The sequence below is a fragment of the Idiotropiscis lumnitzeri genome, chromosome 7, assembly GCF_059441095.1.
Source record: "Idiotropiscis lumnitzeri isolate Australia: NSW breed Sydney's pygmy pipehorse chromosome 7, RoL_Ilum_1.0, whole genome shotgun sequence".
NCBI classification, from domain to species: Eukaryota; Metazoa; Chordata; class Actinopteri; order Syngnathiformes; family Syngnathidae; genus Idiotropiscis; species Idiotropiscis lumnitzeri.
The window spans coordinates 23,157,423-23,170,387 of record NC_142397.1 but is presented as its reverse complement, the minus strand read 5'-3'; the positions used below and the strand labels follow the sequence as shown (position 1 = coordinate 23,170,387).

Genomic DNA, 12,965 nt, shown 5'->3' with positions numbered 1-12,965 from the left:
AATCAGACGGTGAAGATGACAACAAAGATTGGCGTAAGCACAGCTATCATTTGCCGTGGAACATCTGTAAAGCTAATTACATATTTTGTGTATAATTATAGGGCAAGCTCATTCCAGGGGACGGATTGATTTATATTGAAGATGACCATCCAAGTTTGTTCTGCATTTGTGGCAATGTGGCATTTCAGATGGAAAACTTCATATTTAAAAGGATGTTACCTTACCTGATTATTGACCCTGATCTTTAAGCAAAAAATGCAGTGACCATCTAAAACAGCTGTATATATATAGATATCAGAATCAGAACACCCTTTATTGTCATTGTACTCAATGTGCAACGAGATTAGAGAGCTCCCCGGTCCAGTGCAATACAGCAATAATTTAATTATATTTTTATAAAATAGATTAATTAAAGATTAAATAATTAAATAGAAAATAAATACAAAACTGGAAAAATAAAAAGACATTATGTCGCTGTTTTGCAAGGCAAGGGTCGGTGTGTGTGAGAGTTCAGCATGGAGATGGCTCTCGGGGAAGAAACTGTTTTTCAGTCTGTTAGTCTTTGTTTTGATGCACCTGTAGCGCCTGCCAGAGTGCAACAGGTCGAGCAGGAGTGAGCTCAGGTGAGTATTGTCATTAATGATATTGAGAGCTCTGCTGAGGCACTGGGTGGTGTAGATGTCCGACAGGGAGGGGAGAGGGCAGCCAATAATCCTCTGCGCTGTTTTGACTAGCCTCTGGAGCCTCACTCTGTCTGCCTCAGTGCAGCCGCCGGACCAGGTAGAGACGCAATATGTCAGCAGGCTCTCAATGGACGAGTGGTAGAAGGCCAGCAGCAGCTTCTTGTCCAGGTTGAATTTCCTGAGGACCCTCAAGAAGTGCAGACGCTAGTGGACCTTCTTTATCACTGCTGTGGTGTTGTGTGTCCAGGAGAGGTCATCGGAGAGCTGTACTCCCAGGAATTTGAATGTGTGGACCCTCTCCACGCACATGCCTTTGATGTAAAGCGGGGGTGGCACAGTGTTGTTCCTCCTGAAGTCGATGACGATCTCCTTCGTTTTTGCCGTGTTGAGCAGCAGTTTATTGTCCTCACACCAAGTCGTTAGTCTCTGGATCTCGTCCCTGTAAGCTGTCTCGTCACCTTTTGAGATCAGACCGACCACTGTCGTATCGTAAGCAAATTTGACGATGGTAATGTTTCCATGGGCCGGGCTGCAGTCATAGGTGTAGAGAGCGTACAGGAGAGGGCTCAGCATTCATCCTTGAGGGGAACCATCCATTATCTGTATTATTTTCTCCTCACTAGGGACACGGGGGTGTTGGAGCCTATCCCAGCTATCTTTGGGCAGTAGGCGGGGGCCACCCTGAACTGGTTGCCAGTCAATCGCAGGGCACACATAGACGAACAACCATCCGCACTCACACTCATACCTAGGGGCAATTTAGAGTGTCCAATCAGCCTGACATGGATGACTTTGGAAGGTGGGAGGAAACCGGAGTACCCGGAGGAAACCCACGCATGCACGGGGAGAACATGCAAACTCCACACAGGAAGGCCGGAGCCAGATTCGAACCCACAACCTCTGCTGTGTTTCACTGTGAGGCCATCGTGCTAACCAATCGGCCACCGTGCCGCCATATATAGATATGTCCTGTTCATTATAAATGCTTAGTTCAAGTAAAGGTACATTTGTTACATATGGACACACGCACACACACATATACACATACACCTAGCACAGTGGACTCCTTGCTATTCACAAGGATGGAGACTGTGGCAGGTCGTGGATAACGAAAATCCATTTTTAATTGACATATATATTCTTAAAAATAACCAGAATAAAATGTGACACTAAAGATTGATTTGGCTACCTAAAAAAAAAAAATATATATATATATATATATATATATACTACAACTACAAATATTGAAAATAAATAAATAAATCAGCAAACAAGGTGAACCTGCAAGTGTCGAAACGCGTGTATGCGGGGGTTCAATGTATACGTATATACTGTATATTCGGCTCTATATAGGTTGAGCCTTAGGAATATCAATTATGATTTGCAAAGTTAGGTTAAAAGTACAATAATTCAGACAGAAGGTTTGTCAATCTGTCATTTACTGTAATCGTTATTAAACCAGGTCAGTAATGACGGACCCTCTTAGTCAATCACTGATGGACTCTCATTTCGCAGACAATTGACTGAAACACACACCACATGACTTGCATGCTTGTGCGGGGGGGTGAATATACAGTGAACCCTCGTTTATCGCGGGGGATACGTTCCAAGAATAACCCGCGATAGGTGAAATCCGCGAAGTAGTCAGCTTTATTTTCTTTTTTATATTTTACAATGCATTTGATATGATGCATTGTTGTGGTTTGTTTGTGGAGATGGGAATTTGTGGTCCTGCAGTGCCAACTTGTGGCATTGCTGCATTCGTTTTAAGAGTGTTATTCCTTCTTCTCTGTTTTTTTTGTTGTTCAACTTCCGGGTTGCTTCACTTTGAGACGTGTGCTCATATGTTGACAGAGAAGCAGTAAAAAAGCCATCTATATTAACACACATTGGGTATAGAGCATTAATTTGATTGTTTTGGGAAAGAATTGACATTGCAATTTTTTGTTATTTTACATTGTACTTAGCTCAGAATCTCGTTGTGTATCCTAAGCTAAGGCAAGATAGCTGACTGTCGGAACTGTTAACTAGCGCCCTTGGAGAATGGAATGAGGTACGGGAGTGGATAAAATGTTAAATATATTAAAAATGAAAAAATATTCGTTGGATGGTAAATTGAAATGGTGTAATTTGATTGATTTGTATTTCTTCATTCCTTTGTATTGAGTTGATAGGAGCGTTGTGAATACATGATTGATGAGAAAGAGACTACTATTACAATTTGTGTTTTTCTGTTGTTCTGTAGTTTTCACAGTGCAGAATGCTGAACATGCTTTCAGAGATAAAAGATTATCGACACCCGTTTGAAACTCTCTGCGTCCTTATTCAAGGGGCCGCTACACAGAGCACAATTCCACTGTAAAAAAAATACGTGAAGCAGCGAAGCCGCGAAAGATGTAGCGTGATATAATGTGGGATCACTGCATACCAGGGTTGCTCCGAGCGTAATGCATTGGCCATTATCTCATCTCATGTCTCTTATTGCAAATTCCCAGGTCCTCGCTCCTTTCTCCTCCGTTTACATTCTAGCACATCCCATCAGAAATTTCATAGTGGAGGGAGGAGATGATGTGAGGTGGGAGGAGGTAGAAATGTTTTCGCGTAACTTACCTGATGCGCCAATGTGAATGGTCACATCAGCGCAGGTGGTTGCAGCTGTATGCAGCCATCAATATGTTGAAGTCTGTACCTCAAAAACCAACATTAAATCCCTTGATATGAAGTATAGAGCTTTCCAATTCCTTCTTGGTGATTGGCATGACAGTTTTTTCAAGTCAACTGAATTACTAGAATCAGTTCATCAAAAACAATTGTTCGAATGATTTGTTCGTCACCCACCCCTCAACACGGTTGAATTTAAGTCAAACAACAACACTGTTATGCTACACTGGCGCTCATACTATCTTTGACTGGTAGTCATTACAACAGAAATCAACATTTGTTGAGTCTTATAAATGTTATGTATGTGTATTTGCATATACATGTCTACCTTTATCATTATTGTTTTCTGTTAAAGCTTAGTGAAATTATTTATTTTCAGAAGACAGTTACTTCCGGTTTAGGTCAGGTAATCCAGATGTAGAGGATATACGATTCAGCCAATGGATGGAAGGAGTCAGACCGCTGCTGAGAGAGACAAGAGTGTGATGCTGTGTGATGGACTTGTATTATTGTAATTGGTTATACTGTGTGTTTAGTTTATGAATGAGTCAAAGAGTTGAATATTGAAATATTGATTGCAAATCCTATGGATTATCTATGTTTTAGTTTTCACAGTAGAGATGTGCAAGGTTCGATTCCTGTGCGGAGTTTGTATCTAATTTAAGACCAAACACCAGAGCAAGTAAGTAGATTTGTGACAATATTATGTCATTTTTCAAATTTTTCATTCTCTGATCTCATCGCGCATCTTTGATGTCAAACCCAAATGTTTTCGGTAAAAGACCTCACTCTTCCAATCATTTTGGAGTGAAGTTTATAATCCGAGTACCAGTATACCAATCTGGATATATTTAGAATAATAACATACCATCTTAATCAGGCTTACCTGCCAAAAGGTACTGACAGTGCTGCAACTTATTGGAAGCCAAAACTAATGGATGGTTGGTGTTAAAGGGTGGCTGCAGCTCATTCCATTGTGGAGTTCTGTTAGGAACACAGACACACGCACACACACGCACACCCCCACACACCCCCGCCCCCCCACACACACACACCCCCACACAAAAAAATTAGCATTCTGTCTCATTTCATATTTTGTAAGTCAAAAAAGGTGTTGAAAAAAAAGGTTTCACCTTGCTAAAGTCCAGCATGCCCTTGGGGTAGTACAAAGCTCCAAAGTGGTGTCATCACTTATCTTTGGTGCAGTGCTTATTGGCCGAGGTTCGAGAACATGCTCCACTAAATTACCATAGCAGCTGATGATGTACAGAGAATCGATAATGGTTTGCCTTGACTGATCTGAAAACAAGATGAAATACAATGTACAAATACAATGCATATTATAGCCCTTGTAAAGAAGCTGGTGAAAATTATCACTGTCAAACGTAAGTATCATGCAATGCTTCAATCAACTGATTATAATTTATACGGCACTTTTTAAGCATTCACAAGCGTTGTATCACAAAGAGCTTTCAAGGAAAACTATGCGAAAAGATATACAATGTGTGTCAGACCCACACACATATTCTGGTTTACAAGTGTCGAGAGGAGTACATGGGCTCTTCAGCATGCGTGTCAGTGTATAACAGTGCATGTGTTTCCCATTATACTGGGGTTCAAGCTTCAACGATATTTTGGGCGACTTGCAGTGTATCATTGCCGGATGTGGTGATTCTGTGCACACATAGTTACTATAATTAGAGTACTCGGTTAACTTGTAATTATAATAAACCTTTTATTAATGTAGTTTCACATTATACAGATGGCATTTTCCTCTTCCTAGGCTTAATGTACTTGTAAACATACTGTATTATTTAAAATTTTTCCAGCCTCTGGTATACAGTTTGGTACACAGTCATGCTTTGCTGGAACAAATACACTTTGCAAGCTTCAAATTGGCCTATTCATTGAGTCTCTTCCCACAGTGGTTCATTTTAAGAACTGGCCAACAAGGATCCTCATATTTGGTGTCACGAGAATTGTGATGGGACCTCTACACTTCATTTACGTGATAGTTCATGAGAAGTGCCGGCAAAGCTTTTTCCGCATTGCAGAGAGTGCCCAGTCTAAAGCAAGGTTCAATATGTCTTGTTGGAAAATGCATATAAGGGCATGGTCACAACTTTCTGCCGCCTGTTGAATAGAATCATGTGGTGAAGGATTTTAATGCATTTAGCATGTGCTTTTTCTGGACATTTTTTGGTGGAAAGCATGTGGGGATATTCCACAGAACTGACCGGTACAAGATCGAAGGTTCATCCTCAGAGGTGCTGCCATGGAGATTACGGCCCTGGACGAGGACCCGCTCCACTGAAGTCATATTCCTGCAGCACTTCATTTGATTGACTCTCACATTATCTCAGCTAACATTGTATAGCATCACTTTATGTGTCAATGTTGCCCACTTGGCATCCATTGCAGCCTGGTCATCCTGGAAGGGGGATTCCACCATCTGTGGTCCCTTCTCAAGGTTTCTCACCTTTCCCCTCATGGGGTTTTAGGTTTTTCCTTGCCCTCCTGGGGGTTAAGATCAGTGGATGTCGATTGTGGTTATGTAAAGCCCTTTGAGCCTGTCTGTGATTAAGGGCAATACAGATAAAATTGACTTGACTTGACTTGACAGAAATGCCCAAGATGTTCCTCAGTGCTTTTTCTTGGTGTTTCCACGACATTTTCTCTGTGTGAGAGTGTCTTACAAGCTTATAAATATTGAAGATTGCCTTTTACAAAGGCTATTTCATAAAAACCTGAGATAAACATAGTATTATTTCATTTTTAAATATTTTTTTAAAAGACTCCTATCATTGAGAGGTTTGTTCAAAAGCTATTTTAAATTCATTTAAAATTTTTACTGAAATATACATTTAAATTACACTCTGGCGGTTGATGACTTGAAAATTATTCTAATTGTTATTTGCAGTTCTAACTATTTAGTAAAATCTGAGAAAATATCAATGGCCTAATAATTTGTAATGCGGTGCAGTTTAAAAATATATATATGATTTTTAGGCCAATGTTACAGCTCAGTACCAGCTTGATGTTTTCTATTCATGTTACAAATAAGAGACACCATGTCACTTTTGCTAAGTGAGCTTGTGATTAAACCTAACCTTTTTCTCTTTTCACTGAGGGTTTTGTGATGAACCATGATCGTGAAGCGGCAAAGATGGCAGCCACACAGAACTCTCCTCCACTGGACTTGCTCGGGGACATCTGAGGGGGTGGCTTACTTTTTCTTTGGGAGGCAAACACAGAATAGTAGCGAGAAATCAATAACATTTCTGCCTAGACTTAAAGATTGCACTTTTTTGATGTTTTATTGCAGTGTATTTCAAAATTTATTAACACTCATGACGTTCATTTGTTGTGCTCAATGTTCTCATACAGCACTCCAAAAGTCCAGGAGGCCCAATTTAGTAAGTGTTCCAAGCCCATGTATGGAAAATCATATTGTATAGCATACATTGCAATTTAATAACAAATATGTTGTCACCAAATTATTGTTCCAATATTTAAATTATATTTACTCTTGATTTTATCACTCAACTGGTGGCAGCAAATAAAACACTCGGTTTAATTTGTTTAAAAATAAAGTTAGAACAAGGTGTTTGAAAAATTCCTGAAGAAAATAAATACAGTAAATATTGCATCACCGGCGGCACAGTGGCCCGACTGGTTTGCACGATGGTCACACAGAGATTGAACCAACGGTCGTGGGTTCGATCCCGGCTCCGACCTTCCTGTGTGGAGTTTGCATGTTCTCCCCTTGCTTGCGTGGGTTTCCTCCGGGTACTTCGGTTTCCTCCCACATCCCAAAAACATGCATGACAGGTCGATTGAGCACTCTAAATTGCCCCTAGGTATGAGTGTGAGCGCGGATGGTTGTTCGTTTCTATGTGCCCGGCAATTGGCTGGCAACCAGTTCAGGGTGTCCCTCGCCTACTGCCCGAAGATAGCTGGGATAGGCTCCAGCAGCACCCGCGATCCTAGTGAGGAGAAGCGGTTAATGGATGGATGGATTGCATCACCATGAAAATGTAAGTTCAGTAGTTTAGTTTGATAAATTACAATTTCTCAATGTCCATTGAATATCTCGAATAAACACTTTACGATAATTCAGATTTGTTGACAAATACATTCTTGGGTTCTTCTGAATATACAATGGTAAATGTAACAATGATAAAAATATGTGGCAAAAGAAACAATATTCAATATTTTTTTTAGAGCACAAGTACATCTGCTTGAAAATAAGAAAATATATATACCTGTGGTTCTTTTGCATAATTACTGTTTGCATAGGTACCATAATCCATCCATCCATTATTTAAGCCACTTTTCCTCACAAGTGTCACTGGTGTGCTGGAGCCTCTTCCCAGCTGTATTTGGGCAGTAGGCAGGGTACATTCCACCCCCAGCCAATCGGGGTACGATAGTGATCACAATTAACGAATTATAGTTTTGGGATCGCAGACTACAGTACAAGTGTCTTGGGTGTTGTTCACGAGTGACTGAAGATGAGGTGGGAGATTGACGTGGATTGCTACAGAGTCTGCAGTAATGGTCTGCAAAAAAGCAAAGCTTTCAATTTACTGGCCGATCCATGTTCCCTCCCTCACCTTTGGTCACAAACTGTGGCTCATACTGAAAGAACAATATCACAGATACGAACGGCTGAAATGAGTTTCCTCTGCAAGATCAATAATCTCTGCCATCAAGGAGGGGCTAAGAGTAAAGCCACCGGAGTCCATTTACAATTCCTCTTGGACGGCCCCCCTGGTGAGGTGTTCCGTGCACTTCCGACCAGAAGGAACCCGAAACATCAATGTCAAAATTAGATCTAATTTAATTTTTTACGTATATTATTGTCCAGTTGAAATGTGTGCTCTCTTTGACAATGCATTTTTTATGTAGTTTTTTTTAATATACGAACATGACATGACATACATACATGAAAACATAGTCACATAAAGTAAGTAACGTAAAATGTAGTCCATATAGTAAAAAAAATTAGGAGAAGTCAAACGACCAGAATGAGATAAAGAAGTGAGTCTACCGAGTTCTGGGAGCAGCCCAAGCCAAGCTGCCCCTCCTCACCAGTTTGTCCAGCCTTTTTTTTGTCCTGGCCCGAGATGCCACCTGGCCAGGAGACCACTCCATAGAACAGAGGTATTCAATTAAAAGTCACAGAGGTCCACGTCTAAAATTTCTTCCAATTAAAAGGTCCGAAACCAAGTCCAACTTCCCTTAATGTCTAGCCTATGTTCACATTTGTATATAATTTCAATATTTAGTCATTTTCAACAGAGCGCACTTATACACTAAATATGTAGCAATGTTCCCATTAAACACCTTTGCCAGTCAAACAAATATAAGGCGTTTATTTCACATTCAAGAAAATGAGGCTCCAGGAACTTAAGGGTGCCACTTCCAGAAAAAAACAGTAAAATATCTCCTGCAGAAATATATCAAGTGCTAAGCATTTAGTTAACATCTTTTACCTTTTTTTTCTTAAATCAAAGAGTTATCAGCCTAAAAAAAATGGAAACCCTAATTATCCAAGTAAAATAGGTCAACATGTTCAGTACACAATAAATAAAAATGGCTGTCCTCATGAAAAACTAAACAAAAATTAGCTTTGAAGCCAGCTTTTCTTTTGAATATTTTTTTAACTTCTCTTAATGAGAAAATGAGTTTGTGACTGCCCTGCCAGTGACTTAAATCTGGGTTGGAACAGAGTCAGGGCCATTGGGATTTGGTAGATTATTTCACACATCTGGGCTTTGTGTTTTCCTTTAAATAATGTTTGTGCAATCGCATTTAAGCACTCCTTCACAACTTTGCCATCACTGAATGTTTTTTTATGTTTCCCCATAATCCATGATACTTTTAGTGAACATTCGTTTGCATGCCGCTGGGCTATAAACGAAAATGTAAAAATCTTTTATACGGCACTCGAAGTTTGATGTTTTTGCCTGCGCTCACCTCAAACTTCAGCGGATAACTTTGCACAAAAGGGCGGTGCTTTGTTTCGTAATGGCGCTTCGCAATGTTGCGAGGGTTTCGGGGCATATGATGCACACTGGTTTTGAATCGGCTGCAGCCAGAACGAAACTAAATTTCTCCGTCCATTCATTTAAAACAACACGCATCGACCTTGCTAACTTTTTAGCAAGGCATACTGTGAGCAGCACTCTCTTCCGGTCTGCTGCGCAATTGGCAATGGATTGTAAACAAAAGAGTTGATTGGCTCAAATCAGTGACGCCTTTTCCGTATTAACTAGAATTGCAGTGTCAACGTTTGCGAATGCGCCCCAAAAAAAAATCATCATAGATTGGTCATGGGTCCGGTCCGAACCATCTGTCGGTCCGGATCCGGACCGCGGTCCGCCATTTGTGATGCCTGCCATAGAATATGACCGATGCAACCACCGAATCAAAAAAGTTCCTGAGGAGTATCCCCTGAACTCCAAAGGACCTCCGACCCTTGAATAGGAAGTGTTTGCTCTGGCCTTTCCTTTAAAGTCCATCTGTGTTTTCGGTCCAGTCCAGTTTACCGTTCAGATGAACACTGAGGTACTTGTAAGTTGAGACTCTCACACATCTGTTCCCTGGATATTAACTGGTGCAGGTGGAAAGTGCTGGCGCCTGCAAAAATCCACCACCAGCTCTTTGGAATCGAATTATTGTTGTATTGCACTGGAGAGGGGAGCTCTCTAATCTCGTTGCACACTTGAGTACAATGACAATAAAGGGATTTCTGATTCTGATATCTGATTCTAAAACAATGTCAAACGTTAATGAAAATTCAAAATGGTGGACTTCTTGTTAAGTTGAGCAAATGGCTCCAAGATAATTTTTTGTAGGTCTGAGGCTGTTATATATCCCACTAAATCTTCACAGCTCTGGGTGAGACAAATATCTGGGGTTATTTTTTTTTAAATTATTTTTAGAGGGCACTCCAGAGCTATTATGGTGGTGATCGGTCACCGTTTTAGACAACAGAACTGAAAAAGCAAGCAAAAGCACGCTTTCCTCTCTCCTGTGATGTAAACAGATGAAAGGGGGCATGCTAATTTGTAGTAAATCCTAAAAAAGCCATTAAATCACTACAGAGTCTTTTAGGTGGGTGGATTTTAGTACTGATGTCATTTTTACATGCAAACCTATTTCATAACTGCCAATGTTAACGTCAAGCAACGGTCCATATATATATATATATATATATATATATATATATATATATATATATATATATATTATATGGCTTACCCCTGGAGTGCAAGTTGACAAACAATCACAGTGGCACAGTGGTCTGTGTAGCATGCCCTCCGAACCAAGGATGAGACTTTACTGATGATTTTGCGGTTTATTTTTGAGCAAGATGTATCCATAACCGTGTAACCTTAAAACCGAATCACCGTAAGAGCAGAAACACAGTTCAAAACATACGCATAAAATTAGCTGACATATTTCACATTCAACACTTAATATTTACAAACACAAAATACTTATATCCATCGTTTACACACCTTTTGCCTCTTCGGAGGGGGTGCTAGAAAAATAAACGTCCGTTTTCTGAGGCTCAATATGAAACTTTTTGCCGTACTTCGTTAATTTACCTTAAGTGTGAACAGGAAGTTCAAATTCAAAATAAAAGCACATAGCTTAAACCGGAAGTAGAACCTTTCAATGCAAATTTCAAATGAAAATAAAATACAATAAACAAAATCACCGCTGCTGTTCACAAAATATGAATATGGTTAGTTACAGTCTGTATAACGGATGCATTTAGTAAAGTCCTACTTATATAAACACCATTGTGAGTTGGACTACCCCGACCAACGACAAATAAAATGTTAATGTGTTTTTAAAGATTGTCTTAAAACGGCTTACCTTAACTAAAATCGATGATGTTATTGTGTAAAGCGAAAGTTAAGCATGGATTACTTCTGGCAAAAGTGCCTCTTTGTGTTTAAAAGTGCATTAATCCACCTGGATTGTACGTTTGGCTATAATGCACCGCGTGATTCTAGTTAAGGGAAGCCAATTTTAGGATAAAATTAAAACGTTATAATCCAATGTTCTGATGTAATCATCCGCTGGTGTAAATCACATTCCTCTCACAACCTACAACTTGGTATTCATTCTTCAGTTTGCAGTTTTAAAGTGAAATTTGTTATGTAATAAGTATTTAGAAGGTTGGGAACCATGTTGGGAGGTCACAACTCCGTAATAGAGGCGTAAATTCCCCACAATGAAAATTTTAAATAAAAATTAAACAAAATAATAATAAAAATGTCAACCTCTACTTAACAGTTTTTCACTTTCCGGGTTATGCCCCCATTAACCGAGAAAAACGTTTACTCAACTTAAGCTTTTGATAAACCTGCTAAAGTTTCAGTCATTTTTTGAACCGATTTGGAAAAAGTTTAAAAATCCAAAAAGACCCATTTTTTTCACCCTGAATATTTGGCCGTATGAACGAGATCAGGTTACCTCAGAACAATCGAGGCATTGGCTTGTGTTCTGCTTATGCATTTCCTCTATCCGCAAGGAAACTTGGAATCTTCTCTCGTACATGACATACTTGTAAGCGTTTCATCCTCGCCATGGTGAGCCAAACTTGAATAAATTGATTTCTGTGGGGCGTTTTCTATATAAATCTTTCTATGCCCCAAAATGACACGCACACACGTGTGTCTATACATCTGGCATGCATCTCGCTGGAAATACTCATGTAGAGGTAAACAATCATGGCAAAGTTCAAATGCTGCTAAAAACAGACTTTTGGAGCAAGGAGGAAACAGTCTTTGTTCCTGTGGTGAGTGAATATAATGTGTTGAAACTTGGAAAGTAACAAGCAGAAATTAAGTCTATTTGCATTGTCGTTTTAAATTGGATTATTCAAAAGTGGGACTAAATGTCTGCTCACTCATGGGAAAGGGTTATTCTGATTTTTGCAGAAATCTGAATTTTGACCTTAACCCGAATATTGACTGTATTAAAACATATTCTATGACTGGGTGCATAATTGACAGGGAGAGACGGGGACAAAGCTCGTAGGGACTGACTTAAAAAAAAACTGTGTGTGAGTGTCTCATGAGGGTGATGACCCCATTCACAAAGAATATGAGTTCACACGTTTAGCTTTGAAAACATTTCCTCTAATAACAGCTCAACCTCGAACATTAAAATGGGAAAGTGAGGTGAATTACAAAACATAGTCTGGCCTTTCTGCCATGTGCTGCACAAGCCTTAAAACCCTTTTTGCAGCCCAGCTCTCTGGGGCTCTGTAAGGCAATTTCTCTAGTACTTGTTTGGCTGTCAGTTATATATGTATTAGAGTAATCTCAGGGCACATCTGCATAAGGTCAAAAGGGCTCAGTCATCCTCTCTCTGTTGTCTTTCTCATTAACTTAGCTGAACTCTTTCTGCATTTGCGTCAAAATGTCTGCAGCTGGATTTGGTCATGAGTGTGCTATGCTTTGTGTGTGACAATCTTTCCATTTGGATTTTCATTTGTGTTAACATCATTCCTGTGTGCAGATGGGATGAGTTTCCAATTGTTTGCTTGCAAAATCCCCAATTTGACACAGGCAGACAATTTGGCATTTTAAAGCT

General features: G+C 39.8%; 1 protein-coding gene across 16 annotated transcripts in view; it reads right to left on the bottom strand.

The window, feature by feature from the left end:
- The window catches only part of bcas3 (BCAS3 microtubule associated cell migration factor), a 474,526-nt gene that overhangs the window by 285,154 nt on the left and 176,407 nt on the right, over positions 1 to 12,965 (bottom strand). For all 16 annotated transcript variants that reach the window (XM_088299829.1, XM_088299828.1, XM_088299825.1 and 13 more), the window contains 3 exons: positions 6,455 to 6,579; positions 4,478 to 4,643; positions 4,231 to 4,328 (listed from right to left, as the gene is read on the bottom strand). In XM_088299829.1, the coding sequence (XP_088155955.1) occupies positions 4,231 to 4,328; positions 4,478 to 4,643; positions 6,455 to 6,579 (389 nt within the window). The remainder of the gene's footprint in view (positions 1 to 4,230; positions 4,329 to 4,477; positions 4,644 to 6,454; positions 6,580 to 12,965) is intronic.